General features: G+C 43.0%; 1 protein-coding gene across 7 annotated transcripts in view; it reads right to left on the bottom strand.

The window, feature by feature from the left end:
* LOC110497605 (protein BANP) overlaps positions 1–24189 on the bottom strand; it is a 69527-nt gene extending 45338 nt beyond the window's left edge. For 2 of the 7 annotated variants that reach the window (XR_016488622.1, XM_036956494.2), the window contains exons 1-7: positions 24071–24179; positions 16708–16786; positions 16252–16340; positions 15731–15930; positions 15239–15340; positions 14816–14988; positions 9561–9800 (exon numbers count right to left, since the gene is read on the bottom strand). Coding sequence is in view for 5 of the 7 variants with exons in the window: in XM_036956494.2 (XP_036812389.1) it covers positions 9561–9800; positions 14816–14988; positions 15239–15340; positions 15731–15930; positions 16252–16340; positions 16708–16777 (874 nt within the window). In the remaining 2 variants the exon portion in view is untranslated. Of the gene's footprint in view, positions 1–9560; positions 9801–14815; positions 14989–15238; positions 15341–15730; positions 15931–16251; positions 16341–16707; positions 16787–22452; positions 22518–23640 lie in introns of all 7 variants that reach the window. The other 5 variants (XR_016488623.1, XM_036956501.2, XM_090209353.1 and 2 more) reach the window with 5 other exon arrangements.
* Between the last annotated feature and the right edge of the window lie 306 nt (positions 24190–24495).

The following is a 24495-nucleotide window of genomic DNA, read 5'->3' as shown; positions in this document are numbered from 1 at the left end:
GGCCTTTCTAGGGAGTTTTTCCTAGCCAGCGTGCTTCTACACCTGCATTGCTTGCTGTTTGGGGTTTTAGGCTGGGTTTCTGTACAGCACTTTGAGATATCAGCTGATGTACGAAGGGCTATATAAATAAAATTGATTGATTTGATTCCGTGCTGAGCGGCCTTTCAGGTTATGTCGATATAGGACTCGTTTTACTGTGGATATAAATAATTTTGTACCGGATTTCTCCAGCATCTTCACAAGGTCCTTTGCTATTGTTCAGGGATTGATTTGCACTTTTCACACCACAGTACGTTCATCTTTAGGAGACAGAACGTGTCTCCTTCCTGAGCGGTATGACGGCTACGTGGTCCCATGGTGTTTATACTTGTGTACTATTGTTTGTACAGACGAACGTGGTACCTTCAGGGCGTTTGGAAATTGCTCCAGAGGTGTACAATGTTTTTTCTGAGGTCTTGGCTGATTTCATTTGATTTTCCCATGATGTCAAGCAAAGAGACACTGAGTTTGAAGGTAGGCCTTGAAATACATATCCAATTGACTCAAATGATGTCAATTAGCCTATCAGAAGCTTCTAAAGCCATGACATCATATTCTGGAATTTTCCAAGCTGTTTAAAGGCACAGTCAACTTAGTGTATATAAACTTCTGACCCACTGGAATTGTGATGCAGTGAATTATAAGTGAAATAATCTGTCTGTAAACAATTGTTGGAAAAATTACTTGTGCACTAAGTAGAGGTCCTAACTTCCCAAAACTATAGTTGTTAACAAGAAATTTGTGGAGTGGTTTAAAAATGAGTTGACTCCAACCTAAGTGTATGTAAACTTCCGACTTCAACTGTATATACTACCGTTCAATATTTTGGGGTCACTGAGAAATTTCCCCACACACACTTCAAATGCAATGCGTGGCGTTTCATGGATCTGAAGGTATAAACTCCGCCTATCCGGCAGACCCAGAGAGCAAATCAAGTGCACCTATAGGCCTACCGCTGGCCAATCAGATAGCTCAGATCAGTGTCTGCAGCTTCCACCAGCCCACAGCGAAGTTGATAGTCATCTCTATTGTGTGAGATTTCAAAACATACCGAGAGCAAGACTATCAACGAATTCAGCAAATGGCTGCTGTATTTATGAGTGAGTTCATGATTAAGATTTTATTCAGCACTGTCAACACTTTATTCAACACTTACAAGCCATAAAACGCCCTCTCCTTATCCACTCACTCCACAAAGTGTATCGATAGACTTGCTTGGTTAAGTACAGTGAAATGCCTTTCTTGCGAGCTCTAAACCCAAGAGTGCAGTAATCAATAACAATGTAAAACTAGAAATAACAAAGAAAAAGTTAGTAAGCATACTATACACAAGGTCAGTCAGATCCAGCACCATATTTACAATGTGCAGGGATACTGGCGTGATAGAGGTGGATATGTATAGGGGTAAGGTGACTAGGCATCAGGATATATGATAAATGGAGCTGCAGTAGTGTATATGATGATTGTATGTAAGTGGGTTGGCTGTGCGTGTGTGTAAAATCAGTATAAATATATGTGCATATTATGTATGTGTGAGCAAATAATGAATTGAGTGTTTGTATGTTGGAGTGTCAGTGAGTGTGTAGAGGGTCAAGTCAGATGTTGTGTCTTTCTAACAACGAGGAGTATTTCCCGCTCTCTAATCACATGTATAACATGACTTGGTGCAGCAGTTCTTATTCTCAAAATTATTATTTTTTAAAATGCAAATGACTTCAATTTATGCCTCAAGTAATGCAATAAATGATCGATGACCAGTGTGATCATATACCTCACGTTTTAAAATATAATCTGCCAATTTCTGTCTGCAGCATCCGAACAGTTTGAACTACACACTAATATGAACCTCTGTGGAAAGGTGAGACTCTCACAAACACGTACATGTCGGTTGTTTAGCAATAGGATATAATATATAGTTAAAAAAATCATGTTAAAATCGTCTGAGAAGAACAACATTGGCAGGGCTATTTAAGAATAGCCAATATTGAGCCTATAGCCAACTACACAAACCTCATTGCTACAGGCCCGTTTTTAAGAGGTTAATGTTACATAGGCTTAAGTTTTTTAAGTAATGTTTTAAAAACAAATCTGAGTGATAGATCTCAGCCTTCGTTTTGACTCAGAAAATAATCTTGGCTCAGAAAAGGTTTGTGACCAATCCACTAAGGCATGAGGAAACCGGTACACACACACACACACACACACAGGTCAAACATACACACCTGAATTACATAGACACACAAAACAAGACACCTGCATCACACAAGGCAAGTAGACACACACACACAGCACCTGCGATCAGCAGACAGTAATACATGTGGGGTGACAGAGTCCATTTCCTGTGCACCGCACCCCCCCCCCCCCCCCCCCCCCCCCCCCCACACACTCTCCCAATAAAAACTCCTTCAGCCACGTCCACCCTCCCTCCTGTCCGCTGGCTCCCTTCCCCTCCACTGGATTCCCTCCCGTCTCCACTCCATCCCCCCCCCACCTCCCTCCCTTCCGCTGTCTCCGCTGGCTCCCCTCCGTTGGCTCCCCTCCGTTGGCTCTGCTGTCTGCCCTCCCTTTCCCTGGCTCCCCTCCGATCTGCTGTCTCCCTCCGCTGGGAACCTAAGGGCTAAAGGGTGAATTGATTGAACACTGCCTATGATACATCTATGGGGATAGATTGGTCAGATGCTCAATGGCAGGGGTTGAGATGGTCAGTTGGTCAATGGAAGGGAATTTGATGGTCAGTTAGTTGGTTTTCTGTCAGTTGGTTGGTTTTCTGTCAGTTGGTTAACCCATAGAGTCAATGTCCACGCCCCCATAGATATCTTATTAGCATTATAAAAAAATCCCCATAAAAATCTGTCAGTTTAAGCTAGAGAAACATTTTTTTGCATTGGATGCGTCTCAACCCACCTCCTCCGTCGATGTCGCACTTCCACATCTGCGGTGAAAGGTGACAGAGCGGTGTTTGTCAGACCATGAGATATCCCAAAAATCGTTCTTCTCAAAAGAATTGTCTAACATCTGAACGGTTTGGCCTACAAAACTATTATGACCCCTCTATGTAAAGAAAGACTCCCACAAACACGATGGTGTTCTCAGTTTTGTTTTTAGACCCCCACAAGTGTCTTGGGACTCGTCTGACGGAAGATCCGATCTGCTAACTTCTGTACGTAGCGTTCAAACAATTTGAACTAAACACTAATATGACTCCTCTGTGGAAAGGTGAGACTCTCATGAACACGTTTAGCTCTAGGACGACCAATAGGCCTCACAAGACTCGTCTGAAGGTCCCCCGACCAGTTTTAAAAAATGTCTCGAAGTATATATGGAGACCGTTTAGTACTAAGAATAAGGGATTACAGTGCATTCGGAAAGTATTCAGACCCCTTGACTTTTTCCACATTTTGTTACGTTATAGCCTTATTCTAAAACCGATTTTTTTTTTAATCCTCATCAATCTACCCACAATACCTCATAATGACAAAGCAAAAACTGTTTTTTAGAAATGTTTGCACATTTATTTTTAAAAATAATTTTAAAACTCAAATATAACATTTACACAAGTATTTAGACTCTTTACTCAGTACTTTGCACCTTTGGCAGTGATTAAAGCATCAAGTCTTCTTGGGTATGACACTACAAACATGGCAAACCTGTATTTGGGGAGATTCTCCCATTCTTCTCTGCAGATCCTCTCAAGCTCTGCCAGGTTGATTGGGAGCGTCGCTGCACAACTATTTTCAGGTCTCTCCAAAGATGTTTGATATGGTTCAATCCAGGCTCTGGCTGGGTCACTCAAGGACATTCAGAGACTTGTCCCGAAGCCACTCCTGCAATGTCTTGGCTGTATGCTTAGGGACGTTGTCCAGTTGGAAGGTATACATTCGCTCCAGTCTGAGGTCCTGAGTGCTCTGGAGCAGGTTTTCATCAAGGATCTCTCTGCACTTTACCCTGGATCCTGTTTCCCAGTCACTCCCGCTGAAAAACATCCCCACAGCATGATGCTGCCATCAACATGCTTCACCATAGGGATGGTGCCAGGTTTCCTCCAGACATGACGCTTGGCAATCTTGTTTCTCATGGTCTGAAAGTCCTTTAGGTGCCTTTTGGCAAACTCCAATCGGGCTGTCATATACCTTTTACTGAGGAGTGGCTTCCGTCTGGCCACTCTACCACAAAGGCCTGATTTGTGGAGTGCTGCAGAGGTGGTATACCCTTCCAGAAGGATAACCTTCTCCACAGAGGAACTCTGGAGCTCTGTCAGAGTGACCATCAGGTTCTTGGTCACCTCCCTGACCAAGGCTCTTCCAAGATTGCAGTTTGGCCAGGCGGCCAACTCCAGGAACTCTTGTTGGGTCTAAACTTCATCAAATTAAGAATGGAGGCCACTGTGTTCTCTTGGAGACCTTCAATGCTGCAGACATTTTTTGGTACCCTTCCCCAGATTTGTGCCTCAACACAATCATGTCTTGGAGCTCTAAGGACAATTCCTTCGACCTCATTGCTTGGTTTTTGCTCTGAAATGCACTGTCAACTATGCGACCTTACATAGACAGGTGTGTGCCTTTCCAAATCATGTCCAATTAAATTGAATTTCGCACGATCAATCGAAACAGGATGCACTTGAGCTCAACTTTGAGTCTCATAGCAAAGGGTCTGAATACTTATGTAAATAAGGTATTTCTGTTTGTTTTTTTTACAAATTTGCAAAAAAGTATAGAAACCTGTTTTCACTTTGTCATTATGGGGTGTGTAGATTGATAAGGAAAATAGTATGGAGTCAATTTTACAATAAGGCTGTTATGTAACAACATTTGGAAAAGGGGAAGGGGTCTGAATACTTTTTAAATGCACTGCAAATACATGTAAAATAGGCATATACACACACAGTACCAGTCAAAAGTTTGGACACACCTACTCATTCAAGGGTTTTTCTTGATGTTTACTATTTTCTACATTGTAGAATAATAGTGAAGACATCAACACTATGATGTTAACACATATGGAATCATGCAGTAACCCAAAAAGTGTTTAACAAATCAAAATACACTTTATATTTGAGATTCTTCAGAGTAGCCAGCCTTTGCCTTGATGACAGATTTGCACACTCATAGCATTCTCTCAACCAGCTTCATGAGCTAATCACCTGGAATGCATTTCAATTAACAGGTGTGCCTTGTTTAAAGTTAAATAGTGCAATCTTTTATTTCCTTCTTAATGCGTTTGAGCCAATCAGATGCGTTGTGTCATGGTAGGGTGGTATACAGAATATATCTCTATTTGGTAAAATACCAAGTCTATATTATGGCAAGAACAGCTCAAATAAGCAAAGAGAAACAACAGTCCATCATTACTTTAAGACATGCAGGTCAGTCAATACGGAAAATGAAGTGCAGTCGTAAAAACCATCCAGCGCTATGATGAAACTAGCTCTCATGAGGACTGCCACAGGAAAGGAAGACCCAGAGTTACCTCTGCTGCAGAGGATAGGTTCATTAGAGTTAACTGCACCTCAGATTGCAGCCCAAATAACTGCTTCACAGAGTTCCAGTGACAGACACAACATCAACTGTTCAGAGGAGACTGCGTGATTCAGGCATTCATGGTCAAATTGCTGCAAAGAAACTACTACACCAATAAGAAGAGACTTGCTTGGGCCAAGAAACCTGTTGACCTGTTTTAAGGTCTTGCTCACATCGGCTACCAAGGGCGTTATCACACAGTCGTCTAGAACAGCTGGTGCTCTCATGCATGCTTCAGCGTTGCATGCCTCGAATTGGTAAGTTTGTGTCACTGGGCAGCATGCGGCTGGGTTTTCCTTTGGAGTCTGTAATAGTTTTCAAGCCCTGCTACATCTGACGAGCGTCAGAGCCGATGTAGTATTGACGCTTTGCCAGTTTGATGGTTCGTCTGAGGGTGTAGCGGGATTTCTTATAAGGGTCCGGATTCGTGTCTCACTTACTTGAAAGTGGGAGGTCTAGCCTTTAGCACGATGCGGATGTTGCCTATAATCCATAGCTTCTGGTTGGGATATGTACGTACGGTCACTGTAGGAACGACGTTGTCAATGCACTTATTGAGGAAGCCGATGACCGAGGTGGTATACTCATCCATGCCATTGGATGAAACCCGGAACATATTCCAATCTAGGCTAGAAAAAGAGTCCTGTAGCATAGCATCCATGTTATCTGACTACTTCCGTATTGAGCGAGTCACTGGTACTTCCTGCTTTAGTTTTTGCTTGTAAGCAGGAATCAGGAGGATATAATTATGGTCAGATATGCCAAATGGGAGGATGAGGGAGAACTTTGTATGCATCAGTGTGTGTGGAGTAAAGGTGGTCCAGAGTTTTTTTTCCCCTCTAGTTGCACGTGACATGGTGGTAGAAATTTGGTAAGACGAATTTAAGTTTGCCTGCATTAGGAACACGGTTCCTAGTGGAATACGGCCACTAGGAACACCCCCTTCTGGATGAGCATTTTCTTGTTGGCTTATGGCCTTATACAGAGGTCAAACGTTTTCTGTAAGTCTTCACAAGGTTTTCACACACTGTTGCTGGTATTTTGTCCCATTCCTACATGCAGATCTCCTCTAGAGCAGTGATGTTTTGGGGCTGTTGCTGGGCAACACGGACTTTCAACTCCCTCCAAAGATTTTCTATGGGGTTGAGATCTGGAGACTGGCTGGAGACTGGCTAGACTGACTCCAGGACCTTGCTTCTTACGAAGCCACTCCTTCGTTGCCCGGGCGGTGTGTTTGGGATCATTGTCATGCTGAAAGACCCAGCCACGTTTCATCTTCAATGCCCTTGCTGATGGAAGGAGGTTTTCACTCAAAATCTCACGATACATGGCCCCATTCATTCTTTCCTTTACACGGATCAGTCGTCCTGGTCCCTTTGCAGAAAAACAGCCCCAAAGCATGATGTTTCCATCCCCATGCTTCACAGTAGGTATGGTGTTCTTTGGATGCAACTCAGCATTCTTTGTCCTCCAAACACGACGAGTTGAGTTTTTACCAAAAAATTATATTTTGGTTTCATCCTACCATATGACATTCTCCCAATCGTCTTCTGGATCATCCAAATGCTCTCTAGCAAACTTCAGACGGGCCTGGACATGCACTGGCTTAAGCAGGGGGACACGTCTGGCACTGCAGGATTTGAGTCCCTGGCGGCATAGTGTGTTACTGATGGTAGGCTTTGTTACTTTGGTCCCAGCTCTCTGCAGGTCATTCACTAGCTCCCCCCGTGTGGTTCTGGGATTTTTGCTCACCGTTCTTGTGATCATTTTGACCCCACAGGGTGAGATCTTGCGTGGAGCCCCAGATTGAAGGAGATTATCAGTGGTCTTGTATGTCTTCCATTTCCTAATAATTGCTCCCACAGTTGATTTCTTCAAACCAAGCTGCTTACCTATTGCAGATTCAGTCTTCCCAGCCTGGTGCAGGTCTACAATTTTGTTTCTGGTGTCCTTTGACAGCTCTTTGGTCTTGGCCATAGTGGAGTTTGGAGTGTGACTGTTTGAGGTTGTGGACAGGTGTCTTTTATACTGATAACAAGTTCAAACAGGTGCCATTAATACAGGTAACGAGTGGAGGACAGAGGAGCCTCTTAAAGAAGAAGTTACAGGTCTGTGAGAGCCAGAAATCTTGCTTGTTTGTAGGTGACCAAATACTTATTTTCCACCATAATTTGCAAATAAATTCATTAAAAATCCTACAATGTGATTTTCTGGATTTTTTTTTCTCATTTTGTCTGTCATAGTTGAAGTGTACCTATGATGAAAATTACAGGCCTCTCTCATCTTTTTAAGTGGGAGAACTTGCACAATTGGCTGACTAAATACTTTTTTTGCCCCACTGTACATGCATACATATACACACATTTATACACTACCGTTCAAAGGTTTGGGGTCACTTTGAAATGCCCTTGTTTTCCATGAAAACATACATGAAATGAGTTGTAAAATGAATAGAAAACATAATCAAGACGTTTACAAGTTTATAAATAATTATTTTTAATTTAAATAATAATTGTGTCCTTCAAAATGAGCTTTTGTCAAAGAATCCTCCATTTGCAGCAATTACAGCCTTGAAGACCTTTGGCATTGTAGTTGTCAATTTGTTGAGGTAATCTGAGGAGACTTCACCCCATGCTTCCTGAAGCACCTCCCACAAGTTGGATAGGGAGGTGTTCCCACAACAGCTCAATAGAGTTGAGATCTGGTGACTGTGCTGGCCACACCATTATAGACAGAATACCAGCTGACTGCTTCTTCCTTAAATAGTTCTTGCATAGTTTGGAGCTGTGCTTTTGATCACTGTCCTGTTCTAGGAGGAAATAGGCTCCAATTAAACGCCGTCCACAGGGTATGGCATGGCATTGAAAAATGGAGTGAAAGACTTACTTCAAGATCCCTTTTACCCTGTACAAGTCTCCCAGTTTACAACCACCAAAGCACCCTCAGACCACCACATTGCTTGACAAATGGCATCAAGCACTCCTCCAGCAAATGTAAAAAAAATTCTGCGTCTCACAAATGTTTTTCTTTGTGATCCAAACACATCAAACTTTAGTCTGTCCAATACACTTTTTTCCCAATCTTCCTCTGTCCAGTGTCTGTGTTCGTTTGCCCATCTTAATCTTTAATTTTTATTGGCCAGTCTGAGATATGGCTTTTTCTTTGCAACTCTGCCTAGAAGGCCAGCATCCCGGAGTCGCTTCTTCACTGTTGACCTTGAGACTGTTTTGTGAGTACTATTTAATGAAGCTGCCAATTGAGGACTTGTGAGGCATCTGTTTCTCAAACTAGACACTCTAATATACTTGTTCTCTCGCTGTTCTTTGAAGGGAGTAGTACACAGCGTTGTACGAGATCTTCAGTTTCTTGGCAATTTCTCACATGGAATAGCCTTCATTTCTCAGAACAAGAATAGACTGACGAGTTTCAGAAGAAAGTCTTTGTTTCTGGCCATTTCGAGCCTGTAATCGAACCCACAAATGCTGATGCTCCAGATACTCAACTAGTCTAAAGAAGGACAGTTTTATTGCTTCTTTAAATCAGCACAACAGTTTCCAGAGGTGCTATCATAATTGCAAAAGGGTTTTCTAATGATCAATTAGCCTTTTAAAATGATAAACTTGGATTAGCTAACACAACATGCCATTGGAACACAGGAGTGATGGTTACTGATAATGTGCCTCTGTACGCCTAACAATCAGCCATTTCCAGCTACAAGAGTAATTTACAATTTTAACAATGTCTACACTGTATTTCTAAACAATTTGATATTATTTTAAAACGGACAAAAAAAAAAAAAGCTTTTCTTTCAAAAACAAGGACATTTCTAAGTGACACCAAACTTCTGAACGGTTGTGTATGTGTATATTTTTTTTTAATACTTAAAGGGGTCTTCAAAATTCAAATAGCTATATGACCCTTGGTATGACCCCCCCGCACCAGCTTAGTCTGTACTGGGTTAAACAGCAGTGTGAGTATTGGAGTGAAAAGGTGTGCGTGACTCACAGCGTACGCCATAGATCATGAGTGGGTCCAGCTGCTTTTTGCCGTGCTTGCCCTGGCCCGACAGGTTGGAGATAGCCTGCACCTCACGGTGGAATAGGTAGTCCAGCAGTGTCAGTGCCATCTTCTCTGCCGTGCGGCAGTTGGTGCTGATGTGGAGCATGTCGCCCGGCGACACCGGGCAGCGCACGCGCATCTCTGCATTGTTCTCGTCGCCAAGCCACGTACCTGCTGGGTAGTCATCTATAAAGAAAGAGGGGGCATGGGTGGGAGTATAATGGTAATGATAAAACCCCTAAAGCTGCTCCCAGCCTTTTGTATGTGTGGGTCTGTTTCTATACTAAAAAACATAACACACACACACACACACACACACACACACACACACACACACACACACACACACACACACACACACACACACACACACACACACTACAGTTCAAAAGTTTGAGGTCACTTTGAAATGTTCTTGTTTTTGGAAGAAAAGCAAATTTTTGTCCACTAAAATAAAATCAAAGTGATCAGAAATACAGTGTGGACATTGTTAATGTTGTAAATATACGGTCTGGACATTGTTAATGTTGTAAATTAATATCGTAGCTAGAAACGGCAGATTATTAATGGAATATCTGCATAGGCGTACAGAGGCACATTATCAGCAAACATCACTCGTGTTCCAATGGCACATTGTCTTAACTAATCCAAGTTTAATCATTGTAAAAGCTAATTGATCATGAGAAAACCCTTTTGCAATTTTGTTAGCACAGCTGAAAACTGTTGTGCTGATTTAAAGAAGCAATAAAACAGGCCTTCTTTAGACTAGTTGAGTATCTGGAGCATCAGCATTTGTGGGTTTGATTACAGGCTCAAAATGGCTAGAAACAAAGAACTTTCTTCTGAAACTCGTCGGCCTATTATTGTTCTGAGAAATGAAGGCTATTCCATACGAGAAATTGCCAAGAAACTGAAGATATCGTACAATGCTGCGTACTACTCCATTAACCGAACAGTGCAAACTGGCTCTAACCAGAATAGAAAGAGGAGTGGGAGGCCCCAGTGCACAAGAGGACAAGTACATTAGAGTGTCTAGTTTGAGAAACAGACGCCTCACAAGTCCTCAACTGGCAGCTTCATTAAGTGTGTAACCAGTAATGAAGCTGCCAGTTGAGGACTTGAGGCGTCTGTTTCTCAAACGAGACACTCTAATGTTCTCCATTAATCAGCTGTTTCCAGATGCAATAGTCATTTACAACATTAACAATATCTACACTGTATTTCTGACCAATTTGATGTTATTTTAAAAATTGACAAAAAAATGTGCTTTCCTTCTCTTTTTTTTAAGTGGAAATTTCTCAGTGACCCCAACATTTTGAACGGTAGTTTATACAGTTGAAGTCGGAAGATCACATATGTTGGAGTCATAGTTTTGGCAAATCTACTTTGCACATGACAAGTAATTTTTCAAACAATTGTTTACAGACAGATTATTTCACTTACAATTCAATGTATCACAATTCCAGTGTGTCAGAAGTGTACATACACTAAGTTGACTGTGCCTTTAAACAGTTTGGAAAATTCCAGAAAATTATGTCATGGCTTTAGAAGCTTCTGATAGGCTAATTGACATCATTTGAGTCAATTGGAGGTGTACCTGTGGATGTATTTCAAAGCCTTACTTCAAACTCAGTGTCTCTCTGCTTGACATCATGGGGAAATCAGAAAAACAATTGTAGACCTCTACAAGTCTGGTTCATCCTTGGGAGACATTTCCAAACGCCTGAAGGTACCAAACAATAGTACCCAAGTATAAACACCATGGGACCACACAGCCGTCATAACGCTCAGGAAGGAGACGGGCTCTGTCTCTTAGAGATGAATGCAGTTTGGTGCAAAAAATGTAAATCAATCCCAGAACAACAGCAAAGGACCTTGAGAAGATGCTGGATGAAACAGGTACAAAAGTATCTATATCCACAGTAAAACGAGTCCTATATTGACAACCTGAAAGGCCGCTCAGCAAGGAAGAAGCCACTGCTCCAAAAATGATGTGGATATATTGAAGCAACATCTCAAGACATCAGTCAGGAAGTTAAAGCTTGGTCGCAAATGGGTCTTCCATATGGACAATGACCCCAAGCATACTTCCAAAGTTGTGACAAAATGGCTTAAGGACAACAAAGTCAAGATATTGGAATGGACATTACAAAGCCCTGACCTCAATCCCATAGAAACTTTGTGAGCAGAACTGAAAAAGCGTGTGCTGCGAGCAGGAGGCCTACATGACTCAGTTACACCAGCTCTTTTAGGAAGAATGGGCCAAAATTCACCCAACTTACTGTGTGAAGCATGTCGAAGGCTGCCCGAAACGTTTGACCCGAATGAAACAATTTAAAGGCAATGCTACCAAATACTAATTGAGTGTATGTAAACTTCTGACCATCTGGGAATGTGATGAAAGAAATAAAAGCTGAAATTAATCATCCTCTACTATTATTCTGACATTTCACATTCTTAAAATAAAGTGGTGATCCTAACTGACCTAAGACAGGGAATTGTTACTAGGATTAAATGTCAGGAATTATGGAAAAACTGAGTTTAAAAGTATTTGGCTATGGTGTATGTAAACTTCTGACTTCAACTGACTGACTGACTGAATTAATGTATATGTCAGGGAGAGCAGCTGTAATATATCAAATGCCTCTTCATGTGTGAGGGTTTTTGGGCTCAATGTTATGAATATGTATTTTTGTAGTCTTCGTATATACACAGATCCCACAGCGCATGCACTGAAACTTCAGATAGGCCTACACCTTCCTAATCTCTGCTTTTGCTGATACCACAGCACAACCTTCTGGTGAGCATCAAGACTACACCAGCATACAGTTCTGGAGGTAATTATGAGCGTTGTTGTGACATTCTCAAACATTAGCATGACACCTCCATGGAGCATTACAGAGTTCAACAAGGAACCTATCAGTGAAACAACCAACTGCCTATTTTAAATCTATATAAAGAGTAGTAACCTGCGAGCTCACTTTGTCTATGGAGAGGTGTGGAGATGCAGACGGCTGACAGTGACATTGAGAGTAAAATGCATGTTTCCTTTTTAAGAAAAACATGGTGCCCTTCGGCTAATGCTGACTAAAACACGATGTCATGGAAACTCACATCTGCAAATGAATGAATGTATGCCAAAATAACTGTATTTGATGCTAACGAAGGAACTCAAAGAAACCACTCAAAACAGCCCAAACAACAATAACAAAAACAACAGCATGCGCTGCAGTCAGAAACCTTTCCTCTCCTCAGGCTTCTCCATGACCACCGGGAAAGCCACTGAGTCCCGACAGAGTGAGACATCATCCTCGAGGACTTCAAAACAGTCTGAGTGAGACAATAGCTACCAAAGATGCCTCACCACAGATGTCTATGCTGGTAATGATTAAAGAGTGAAACATCCCAACACTTCAACACAGCACCATTATACACCAAGACAGGTGGTTGTCGTGGATGCAAAGAGTCAATATTTGCAGTGTTGACCCCTTTTCAAGACCTCTGCAAGCCACCCTGGCATGCTGTCAATTAACTTCTGGGCCACATCCTGACTGATGGCAGCCCATTCTTGCATAATCTATGCTTGGAGTTTGTCAGAATTTGTGGGGTTTTGTTTGTCCACCCACCTCTTGAGGATTGACCACAAGTTCTCAAAGGACTGAGATCTGGGGAGTTTCCTGGCCATGGACCCAAAATATCGATGTTTTGTTCCCCGAGCCACTTAGCTATCACTTTTGCCTTATGGCAAGGTGCTCCATCATGCTGGAAAAGGCATTGTTCGTCACCAAACTGTTCCTGGATGGTTGGGAGAAGTTGCTCTCAGAGGATGTGTTGGTACCATTCTTTATTCATGGCTGTGTTCTTAGGAAAAATTGTGATTGAGCCCACTCCCTTGGCTGAGAAGCAACCCCACACATGAATGGTCTCAGGATGCTTTACCTTTGGCATGACACAGGACTGATGGTAGCGCTCACCTTGTCTTCTCCAGACAAGCTTTTTTTCCGGATGCCCCAAACAATCGGAAAGGGGATTCATCAGAGAAAATGACTTTACCCCAGTCCTCAGCAGTCCAATCCCTGTACCTTTTGCAGAATATCAGTCTGTCCCTGATATTTTTCCTGGAGAGAAGTAGCTTCTTTGCTGCCCATCCTGACACCAGGCCATCCTCCAAAAGTCTTCTCCTCACTGTGTGTGCAGATGCACTCACAACTGCCTGCTGCAATTCCTGAGCAAGCTCTGTACTGGTGGTGCCCCGATCCCGCAGCTGAATCAACTATAGGAGACGGTCCTGGCGCTTGCTGGACTTTCTTGGGCGCCCTGTAGCCTTCTTCACAACAACCGCTCTCCTCGAAGTTCTTGATGATCCGATAAATGGTTGATTTAGGTGCAATCTTATTGGCAGCAATATCCTTGCCTGTGAAGCCCATTTTGTGCAAAGCAATGATGACGGCACGTGTTTCCTTGCAGGTAACCATGTTTGACAGAGGAAGAACAACGATTCCAAGCACCACCCTCCTTTTGAAACATCCAGTCTGTTATTCAAACTTAATCAGCATGACCTCCAGACTTGTCCTCGTCAACACTCACACCTGTGTTAACGAGAGAATCACTGACATGATGTCAGCTGGTCCTTTTGTGGCAGGGCTGAAATGCAGTGGAAATTATTTTGGGGGATTCAGTTCATTTGCATGGCAAAGAGGGACTTTGAAATTAATTGTAATTCATCTGATCACTCATCTTAACATTCTGTAGTATATGTAAATTGCCATCATACAAACTGAGGCAGCAGAATTTGTGAAAATTAATGTGTCATTCTCAAAACTTTTGGCCACGACTGTACTATTTGGGCATTAAGCAGGAAGTAGGATTCACATTGATGAACAGTTCAGCAAGTGACTTGTTTCTTTACACTTTTTAAGCCATGTTTGGGACACGCATGTCATTCTCAAAGCAAATCAAATTTTATTGGTCACATACACATGGTTAGCAGATGTTAATGCGAGTGTAGCGAAATGCTTGTGCTTCTAGTTCTGACCATACACTAATATCTAACACATAATCTAACAATTTCACAACAACTACCTTGTGCACACAAGTGTAAAGGAATGAATAAGAATATGTACATATAAATATATGGATGTGTTTGTGTGTGTGTTTCTTGGTTTCTGTGTATGTGTGCACGTATTCTGACAGGGCCGTACCCTCTGAGTTGAGGGTGATGAGGGTGACGTTCTGGGTGCTCTGGGCGTTGTTGGTCTGGCCGCTGTTGGACACAGAGTCACTGGCCTCTGAACCGCTCTCCTGGTCCTCCTGGCTGTCCTCCGGCGCCGGCACCTTCACGAGGAACGTGTTCTGCCTCCGCCCGCCCACCGTGCTGACGGATCACACACAGGCTGAGTTACAGCCCCATATCAACACAGGGACGTGAGCCGAGCTCATATGTGTTCCATTGTGTTCTGTGTGAGCCACTAAACTCTGCAGGGTTTAGAGTACCATTGTTTTATGTGGGTTCTGTGTTGAACAAACTTTAGTGGGGATCACAGTTTCATGCACAACAGTGTTTGTTCTATACTCAATTCTACATTCTGCATGATGACAGAAGAAAACAGGTGTCGGTCACTCACTTGCTGAGGAGGTTCTCCAGGGAATCTGCCCCTCGAGTTACTGGCTCCTCCTGGCCCTTCGGTCGATCTTGGCTCACTATCACATTGGTCTGTGGAACAACACTGCATGGGGCAGACGGGGAATTCTTCAGTGTCTAATATCTCAACAGGCTCCAGTGTCAAATTGTGTTCATGGGAATAGGTGCATTCTACTCTAGCACTCACTTGTAAGAGAATGAGTACTACGCCACAACTCCCTAACCCTCAAAGCACCAATCAACCAGTGTCATCATCCCCCAGTGTACCACCCTGATCTCACCCTGACCAGTCCCAGTCCCAGCATTTTATCCCACCACGATCCTCAGTGTTAACCAGGGTCGTGTTCATTAGGCACCAAGCGGAATAAAACGACAGGGAAAGACTACCCAAACTTGTCCAATAACTTGTCTGTTGCAAAATGTGTGCTACGGTGTGCCCTAATGAGTATGGGCCCAGGTGCAAACCTCAACTCACCAACGCACTTTATTCCAGGTCTGGGTGGCACCCAGAGGGGAGCCGGCCACCATGGGGACCTGGATGGGCGCCTGGTTCTTGTTGACCACAGCATCCAGCTTCCTCTCCAGGGCCCGGCACGTCGCCTCCACCATCTGCAGCTTAGCCTCCATGTTGTCCAGACGCTGGCAGATCGTCTGGCTAATGGAGTACAACAAGGTCTGGAGAGATGTAGGGAGAGAGGAAGAGGGAAAGAGGCAGAGGGAAAGACAGTTCATTGTGTGTGTCTAAGAAAAGGTGGGTGATACATGTTACACATTGGTGGTTGATGAAGTGAGCTCCCCTTTTACAATGCAGAGCTTAGAGACCTTGTAAAAATCACTAAAGTAGGCCTTTATAAATGCAAGTTATGCTTTATATTCAGAGGACAAACAAGCTGACATGCTCACATGACTGATTCAGCTTGTAAGTACATACTGAATCCAATCACTCACAGCAAGGTAAGTATACCCACGACCACGATGTAGTGCAGGAGTAACTACCTTTAGAGATGTGTCCTGGGAGCTGTTGTCCACCCTTGGCCTTTTCCTGTCAGGCTTGTCATCACAATCTTCATGATTGTCCAAAACATCTAAAACAAATCCCAAATGCAGTCAAGCACAGTAAAACATACACACGATGATGAAAAAAAACTACCAGATGCACTGTTGACGCTTATAAGTAGCTCTTCCAAATCAAGCGATTTAACCAAATGTACACAAATGGTTCGTAGCTACCATGAAGATAAAACAACTTAAGCCAAAAGTAAAGCTGAACCATTAGCCAGTCAGTGGTCCTTTACAATACAGGCAAATGATTGTAAATAGACAACTTCAGAGGGATGAGCATTACATTTATCTTGAGCCAGCAATTTCCCCCTAATTGTTTTCCTGGTCAGGTCACATGGCCCTAGTTATGGTGATCGGACAGAGCTTTGTGGTCTTTAATAAAGATCTTACCAGTCTGGTCGCCTTGGCCCAAGTCCTCCACTGCTATCTGTACCATATCTGCCAAATCTTGGTCCGACATCACTCAGACCTGTAAATCCAGAGAGCCACAAAACAACATCATTATTGCAAATAAAAGAGAATTGACATTCTCAGGCTGTTCAACCTCAACATCAGTGAATTTATCACTGACAGTAATAAGCAAACAAAACAAAAGGGCTTGTTTTAAAAGAAAACAAACCACAGGTTGTGCCTTTTGTTTACCTGGACCTCTTGATTCAAGAATGAGTTATTTAACAAGTTTGGCAGACACCACCACTCACTGCATTGACCCCATCTTGCACTGACTCTAAATCACATTCACACAAACGCATAACACACACACATGCTCATAGATGCCGCAGACATACACACAGTAAACATATAGTGTCGCTACCCTGTTCTTCATTTTACTCTTATCATCTATCCTGATGCCTAGTCACTTTACGCTTGCTTATATGTACAGTTGAAGTCGGAAGTTGACCTACACTTAGGTTGGAGTCATTAAAACTCATTTTTCAACCACTCCACACATTTCTTGTTAAAAAACTATAGTTTTGGCAAATCGGTTAGGACATCTACTTTGTGCATGACACAAGTCATTTTTCAAACAATTGTTTACAGACAGATTATTTCACTTATAATTTACTGTATCACAATTCCAGTGTGTCAGAAGTTTACATACACTAAGTTGACTGTGCCTTTAAACAGCTTGGAAAATTCCAGAAAATTATGTCATGGCTTTAGAAGCTTCTGATAGGCTAATTGACACCATTTGAGTCAATTGGAGGTGTACCCGTGGATGTATTTCAAGGCCTACATTCAAACTCAGTGCCTCTTTGCTTGACATCATGGGAAAATCAAAAGAAATCAGCCAAGATCTCAGGAAAAAAAAAATTGACCTCCACAAGTCTGGTTCATCCTTGGGAGCAATTTCTAAACGCCTGAAGGTACCACGTTCATCTGTACAAACAATAGTACGCAAGTATAAACACCATGGGACCACGCAGCCGTCATACCGCTCAGGAAGGAGACGCGTTCTGTCTCCTAGAGATGTGGTGCGAAAAGTGCAAGGAAGAAGCCACTGCTCCAAAACCGCCATAAAAAAGCCAGACTACGGTTTGCAACTGCACATGGGGACAAATATTGTACTTTTTGGAAAAATGTCCTCTGGTCTGAAGAAAAAACAATGCTTCAGGAGGGACTGGTGCACCTCACAAAATTGATGGCATCATGAGGTAGGAAAATTATGTGGAAATTGAAGCAACATCTCAAGACATCAGTCAGGAAGTTAAAGCTTGGTCACCAATGGGTCTTCCAAATGGACAATGACCCCAAGCATACTTCCAAAGTTGTGACAAAATAGCTTAAGGACAACAAAGTCAAGGTATTGGAATGTCCATCACAAAGCCCTGACCTCAATCCTATAGAAAATTTGTGGGCAGAACTGAAAAAGCGTGTGCGAGCAAGGAGCCTACAAACCTGACTCTGTTACACCAGCTCTGTCAGGAGGAATGGGCCAAAATTCACCCAACTTACCATGGGAAGCATGTGGAAGGATACCCGAAACGTTTGACCCAAATTAAACAATTTAAAGGCAATGCTACCAAATACTGATTGAGTATGTAAACTTCTGACCCACTGGGAATGAATGTGATGAAAGAAATAAAAGCTGAAATAAATCATCCTCTATTATTCTGACATTTCACATTCTTAAAATAAAGTGGTGATCCTAACTGACCTAAGACAGGGAATTTTTACTAGGATTAAATGTCAGGAATTGTGAAAAACTGGGTTTAAATGTATTTGGTTAAGGTGTAAATAAACTTCCGACTTCAACTGTACATATCTACCTCAAGTACCCCTGCGCATTGATATGTTTCTGGTACACCCTCCATATGGCTTCATTCTTGTGCATTTTGTTTTAATTTTTTAACTCTGCTCTGTTGGTAAGGGCTTGTAATTAAGAATTTCACTAAAGTGTACATGTGACAATTACAATTTGATTGGGATCTGGTATGCATTTGTTTCAATAGTGGTTGGGTCATGTTACTTGGCTGATCGCGCCCTAGCGGACAGGGTGCAGGCTGACACCGATTGCCAGTTGAATGGTGCTTCCTCCGACACATTGGTGTGGCTGGCTTCCGGGTTAAGCAGGCGGGTGTTAAGGAACGCCGTTAGGCGGGTCATGTTTTTGCCTCTCCTGAGCCCATTGGGTAGTTGCAGCATTGAGACAATATCAAAGGTTCGGACACACCTATTCATTCAAAGGTTCTTTATTTGGACTTTTCTACATTGTAGAATAATACTGAAGACATCAAAACTATTAAATAACACACATGGAATCATGTAAAAACCACAAAGTGTTAAACAAATCAAAATATATTTTTGATTCTTTGCACACTTGGCATTCTCTCAACCAGCTTCATGAGGAATGCTTTTCCAACAGTCTTAAAGGAATTCACACATATGCTCAGCACCTGTTGGCTGCTTTTCCTTCACTCTGCGGTCTAACTCATCCCTAACCATTTCAATTGGGTAGAGGTCAGGTGAATGTAGATTTTTTCCCCCCACCTTTATTTAACCAGGTAGGCTAGTTGAGAACAAGTTCTTATTTACAACTGCGACCTGGCCAAGATAAAGCATAGCAGTGTAAACAAACAACAACACAGAGTTACACATGGAGTAAACAATTAACAAGTCAATAAAGAAAAAAAAGAGTCTATATACATTGTGTGCAAAAGGCATGAGGAGGTAGGCAAATAATTACAATTTTGCAGATTAACACTGGAGTGATAAATGATCAGATGGTCATGTGCAGGTAGAGATACTGGTGTGCAAAAGAGCAGAAAAGTAAATAAATAAAAACAGTATGGGGATAGGTAGGTAAATTGGATAGGTAGGAAAGGTAGGTAAATTGGGTGGGCTATTTACCGATGGACTATGTACAGCTGCAGCGATCGGTAAGCTGCTCAGAGAGCAGATGTTTAAAGTTTGTGAGGGAGATAAAAGTCTCCAATTTCAACGATTTTTGCAATTCGTTCCAGTCACAGGCAGCAGAGAACTGGAAGGAAAGGCGGCCAAATGAGGTGTTGGCTTTAGGGATGATCAGTGAGGTATACCTGCTGGAGCGCGTGCTACGGGTGGGTGTTGCCATCGTGACCAGTGAACTGAGAACCAGTGAACTAAGGCGGAGCTTTACCTAGCATGGACTTATAGATGACATGGAGCCAGTGGGTCTGGCGACGAATATGTAGCGAGGGCCAGCCGACTAGAGCATACAGGTCGCAGTGGTGGGTGGTATAAGGTGCTTTAGTAACAAAGCGGATGGCACTGTGATAAACTGCATCCAGTTTGCTGAGTAGAGTATTGGAAGCTATTTTGTAGATGACGTCGCCGAAGTCGAGGATCGTAGGATAGTCAGTTTTACTAGGGTAAGTTTGGCGGCATGAGCGAAGGAGGCTTTAGAAATAGAAAGCCGAAATAGAAAGCCGATTCTAGATTTGATTTTGGATTGGAGATGTTTGATACGAGTCTGGAAGGAGAGTTTAGAGTCTAGCCAGACACCTAGGTACTTATAGATGTCCACATATTCTAGGTCGGAACCATCCAGGGTGTTGATGCTAGTCGGGCGTGCGGGTGCAGGCAGCGAACGGTTGAAAAGCATGCATTTGGTTTGACTAGCGTTTAAGAGCAGTTGGAGGCCACGGAAGGATTGTTGTATGGCATTGAAGCTCGTTTGGAGGTTAGATAGCAGTGTCCAAAGAAGGGCCAGAAGTATACAGAATGGTGTCGTCTGTGTAGAGGTGGATCAGGGAATCGCCCGCCGCAAGAGCAACATCATCGATGATACACAGAGAAAAGAGTCGGCCCGAGAATTGAACCCTGTGGCACCCCCATAGAGACTGCCAGAGGACCGGACAACATGCCCTCCGATTTGACACACTGAACTCTGTCTGCAAAGTAGTTGGTGAACCAGGCAAGGCAGTCATTAGAAAAACCGAGGCTACTGAGTCTGCCGATAAGAATATTGTGATTGACAGTCGAAAGCCATGGCCAGGTCGATGAAGACGGCTGCACAGTACTGTCTTTTATCGATGGCGGTTATGATATCGTTGAGTACCTTGAGCGTGGCTGAGGTGCACCCGTGACCGGCTCGGAAACCAGATTGCACAGCGGAGAAGGTACGGTGTGAATCGAGATTGTCAGTGATCTGTTTGTTGACTTGGCTTTCGAAGACCTTAGATAGGCAGGGCAGGATGGATATAGGTCTGTAACAGTTTGGGTCCAGGTTGTCTCCCCTTTTGAAGAGGGGGATGACCGCGGCAGCTTTCCAGTCCTTGGGGATCTCAGACGATATGAAAGAGAGGTTGAACAGGCTGGTAATAGGGGTTGCGACAATGGCGGCGGATAGTTTCAGAAATAGAGGGTCCAGATTGTCACGCCCAGCTGATTTGTACGGGTCCAGGTTTTGCAGCTCTTTCAGAACATCTGCTATCTGGATTTGGGTAAAGGAGAAGCTGGGGAGTCTTGGGCGAGTAGCTGCGGGGGGGGGGGGGGCTGTTAGCCGAGGTTGGAGTAGCCAGGAGGAAGGCATGGCCGGCCGTTGAGAAATGCTTGTTGAAGTTTTCGATTATCATGGATTTATCGGTGGTGACCATGTTACCTAGCCCAGCTGGGAGGAGGTGCTCTTGTTCTCCATGGACTTTACAGTGTCCCAGAATTTTTTGGAGTTAGAGCTACAGGATGCAAATTTCTGCTTGAAAAAGCTGGCCTTTGCTTTCCTGACTGACTGCGTGTATTGGTTCCTGACTTCCCTGAACAGTTGCATATCACTGGGACTATTCGATGCTATTGCAGTCCGCCACAGAATGGTCGAGGGCAGTCAGGTCTGGAGTGAACCAGGGGGCTATATCTGTTCTTAGTTCTGCATTTTTTTGAACGGAGCATGCTTATCTAAGATGGTGAGGAAGTTACTTTTAAAGCATGACCAGGCATCCTCAACTGACGGGATGAGGTCAATATCCTTCCAGGATACCCGGGCCAGGTCGATTAGAAAGGCCTGCTCGCAGAAGTGTTTTAGGGAGCTGTTTTATGATGCCAGGTCATCTGATGCACCACTCCATCAGTCTCCCTCTTGGTCAAAACCACTTACACAGCCTGGTGGTGTGTTTTGGGTCATTGTCCTGCTGTAAAACTAATGATAGTCCCACTAAGCGCAAGCCAGATGGGATGGAGTATTGCTGCATAATACTGTGGTAGCCATGCTGGTTAAGTGTGCCTTGAATTCCAAATAAATCACTGACAGTGTCACTAGCAAAGCACCCCCACACCTCTTCCTCCATACCTCACAGTGGGAACCACACATGCGGGGATCATCCGTTCACCTACTATGCGTCTCAAAGACACGGTGGTTGGAACTACAAATTGAGGCAAATTGTTAATTTAAATGCATTCCAGGTGACTACCTCATGAAGCTGGTTGAGAGAATGCCAAGAGTATGCAACGCTGTCAAGGCTACGGGTGGCTATTTGTTTAACACTTTCTTGGTTACTACATGACTCCATACGTGTTATTTCATAGTTTACAATGTAGAAAATAGTAAAAAATGGAATGAGTGGGTGTGTGTGTCCAAACTTTTGACTGGTACTGTATACATGGTGATAGATCCACCTTGACCTCTGACATGCTAGAAGAAATGTTTGCCATATTGCTTACACCTATTCAACCCTCTCAAATCTCCAGAAGTGTCCAGAGGGCAGGGGGTGTTTCTGGATAGGGCCCTGGAAACGAAGACAATTGAGAAAGAACGTTTTATTTTCTCTGCTCTGTTCACTGTGTGCTGGGGTGAAGTTTTACCTGAGTGGGTCTGAGTCATTGGACACATAACTGTATTTATTATTTATAAGCTACTCAATCGTGTTGGCTTCTTGTTGAGCAAGATTCCTAATGTGGGTGCATCTGAAAAGGAGAGGAAGTTTCTTTATACTACTGAGAATGATGTACCCTATGGTTCCTTGAAATAAACATATTTGAAAAGTTCAGTTTGCACATTAATTGCTCTTCTTACACAGTTCCACAGATGTTTAACTAGTTGAATATACTGGAGAACGGTTCAGTGAGTGCATGTGTCATGGTCTAACTTTGCAGGGTAATCGTGGGATATTGTGTAGTGCCTAGTGGCACAAAAAGTCAACCACAACCTCAATTAAAATAGGTTTGTGGATTTTGGTGAATGGGTATAAAAAGAAATTACTTTATTCATTAACAATTTAAACTGAGTAATGGTCATTATCATGTTGACAATATCAACATAACTATAAATGACAGGCACTCAAATTATTTCTGAACTTGATCAAACGGACAAATGGACCAGAGGCTCCAGACAACGAGCTGTTCATGTACATTAGCTAGATCATGGTTGAAGACAATGTTAGCTAGAAAGCTAACTTTTAAGACAAAGTTGCAGATACAAGTATTATAGGTCTTCTTGATATTGATTATTAGCCATCTAAAACGGGACTCCTTAAAAACACGCCACTTCGACAGATCTACGACCGGATGTTACTTTTTCGTTACAGGTTATAATTTACAGTTGGTTTGGAGAATATATGCAGCAGGTTACGATAATTAGGTTAGATTATGGTTAGTTCGCGAAAATGCTCTCCTAACCTGTAACGGAAAGTCACTTCCGGTCGTAGCAGTATCCAAGTGGCGTGTTTTAAGAGTCCCGCCTTGTCCTAAATCATGATTGTCTACCATAGCATGTAACGTTAGCTAGCTTGTGACCTGTACATTCACTCGCTGACAAGTCTCATTTATATTCTAGATAGGCCTAGATTAGTCAATACATTGTGATGTACTGTAGTAGCTATTGGTTCTTAGATAAAAATGTGAATTGGAAACCATTCTGAGGAGTCAGCAGGCGTGCGCTACGTTGCTAGTTAGCTGGGCTAGTATCTGTGCAGAGTAAATAGGGAAACACATCGCTGACATGTCTTCCAGAACAGGCTACAAATTCAGTCACAGATAGCAGTGTAGTTAAATGTGATGTATCCGGGCAAAACCATTGCCATTCCATCAGGTTAACTAGCTTGCGCACATTAGCGAGTTGTAGACGGAATAGCTGCAGCGTGCTACTAGCCAGAAGACACAATCGCGCAATGGTAGCTAGCTAGGCCTCAATGTCCGTCCGTGGCAGCGGAATAGATGTATGTTGCAGTTGGTACCATATTAATAGTCCTGTGAAATAACATTTTGAATGCGGGTTGAAAGCACCCAGTATCTTCACTTCTGGCTCACGAGATATGTACGGTGTTAGATTGGGTTATATTACCGTGTGAATGATGAATTCTCGTGTTGTTTGTAGGGATTCCGATAACGGCGTCCTTCCTCGCGAGAGAAAAAGGCTGAACGTCGGCTCGCTTCCTCGACTTCTTTTTTTCGGGGGGGGTCGCAACCAACTGACATGTGCATACAACGCCACCTACTGTACAGGAGTGTGAGGCCGATCACGACCAATCTATACCACTATATTCTCTTAACTAACCCTGATTTTCTAACAAAAATGTAATAATTACCTACAAACTTAACTACTCCCATCACCCCCACCCAAAATATCACCCACTCCCCATTCTTGTCCAACCTCTCTGACCCTGTGAACAACCTCAATCTTTCTACATCATACATTTCACAAAATAATAACATATTCTTGGTTGCACCTCCTATCCACTGCAATCCAACAATTATCGCAACCATTTC

This window comes from Oncorhynchus mykiss, chromosome 2 (assembly GCF_057628025.1).
Source record: "Oncorhynchus mykiss isolate SJ-2025 chromosome 2, ASM5762802v1, whole genome shotgun sequence".
NCBI lineage: Eukaryota > Metazoa > Chordata > Actinopteri > Salmoniformes > Salmonidae > Oncorhynchus > Oncorhynchus mykiss.
This window is presented reverse-complemented; position numbering and strand designations above follow the sequence as displayed.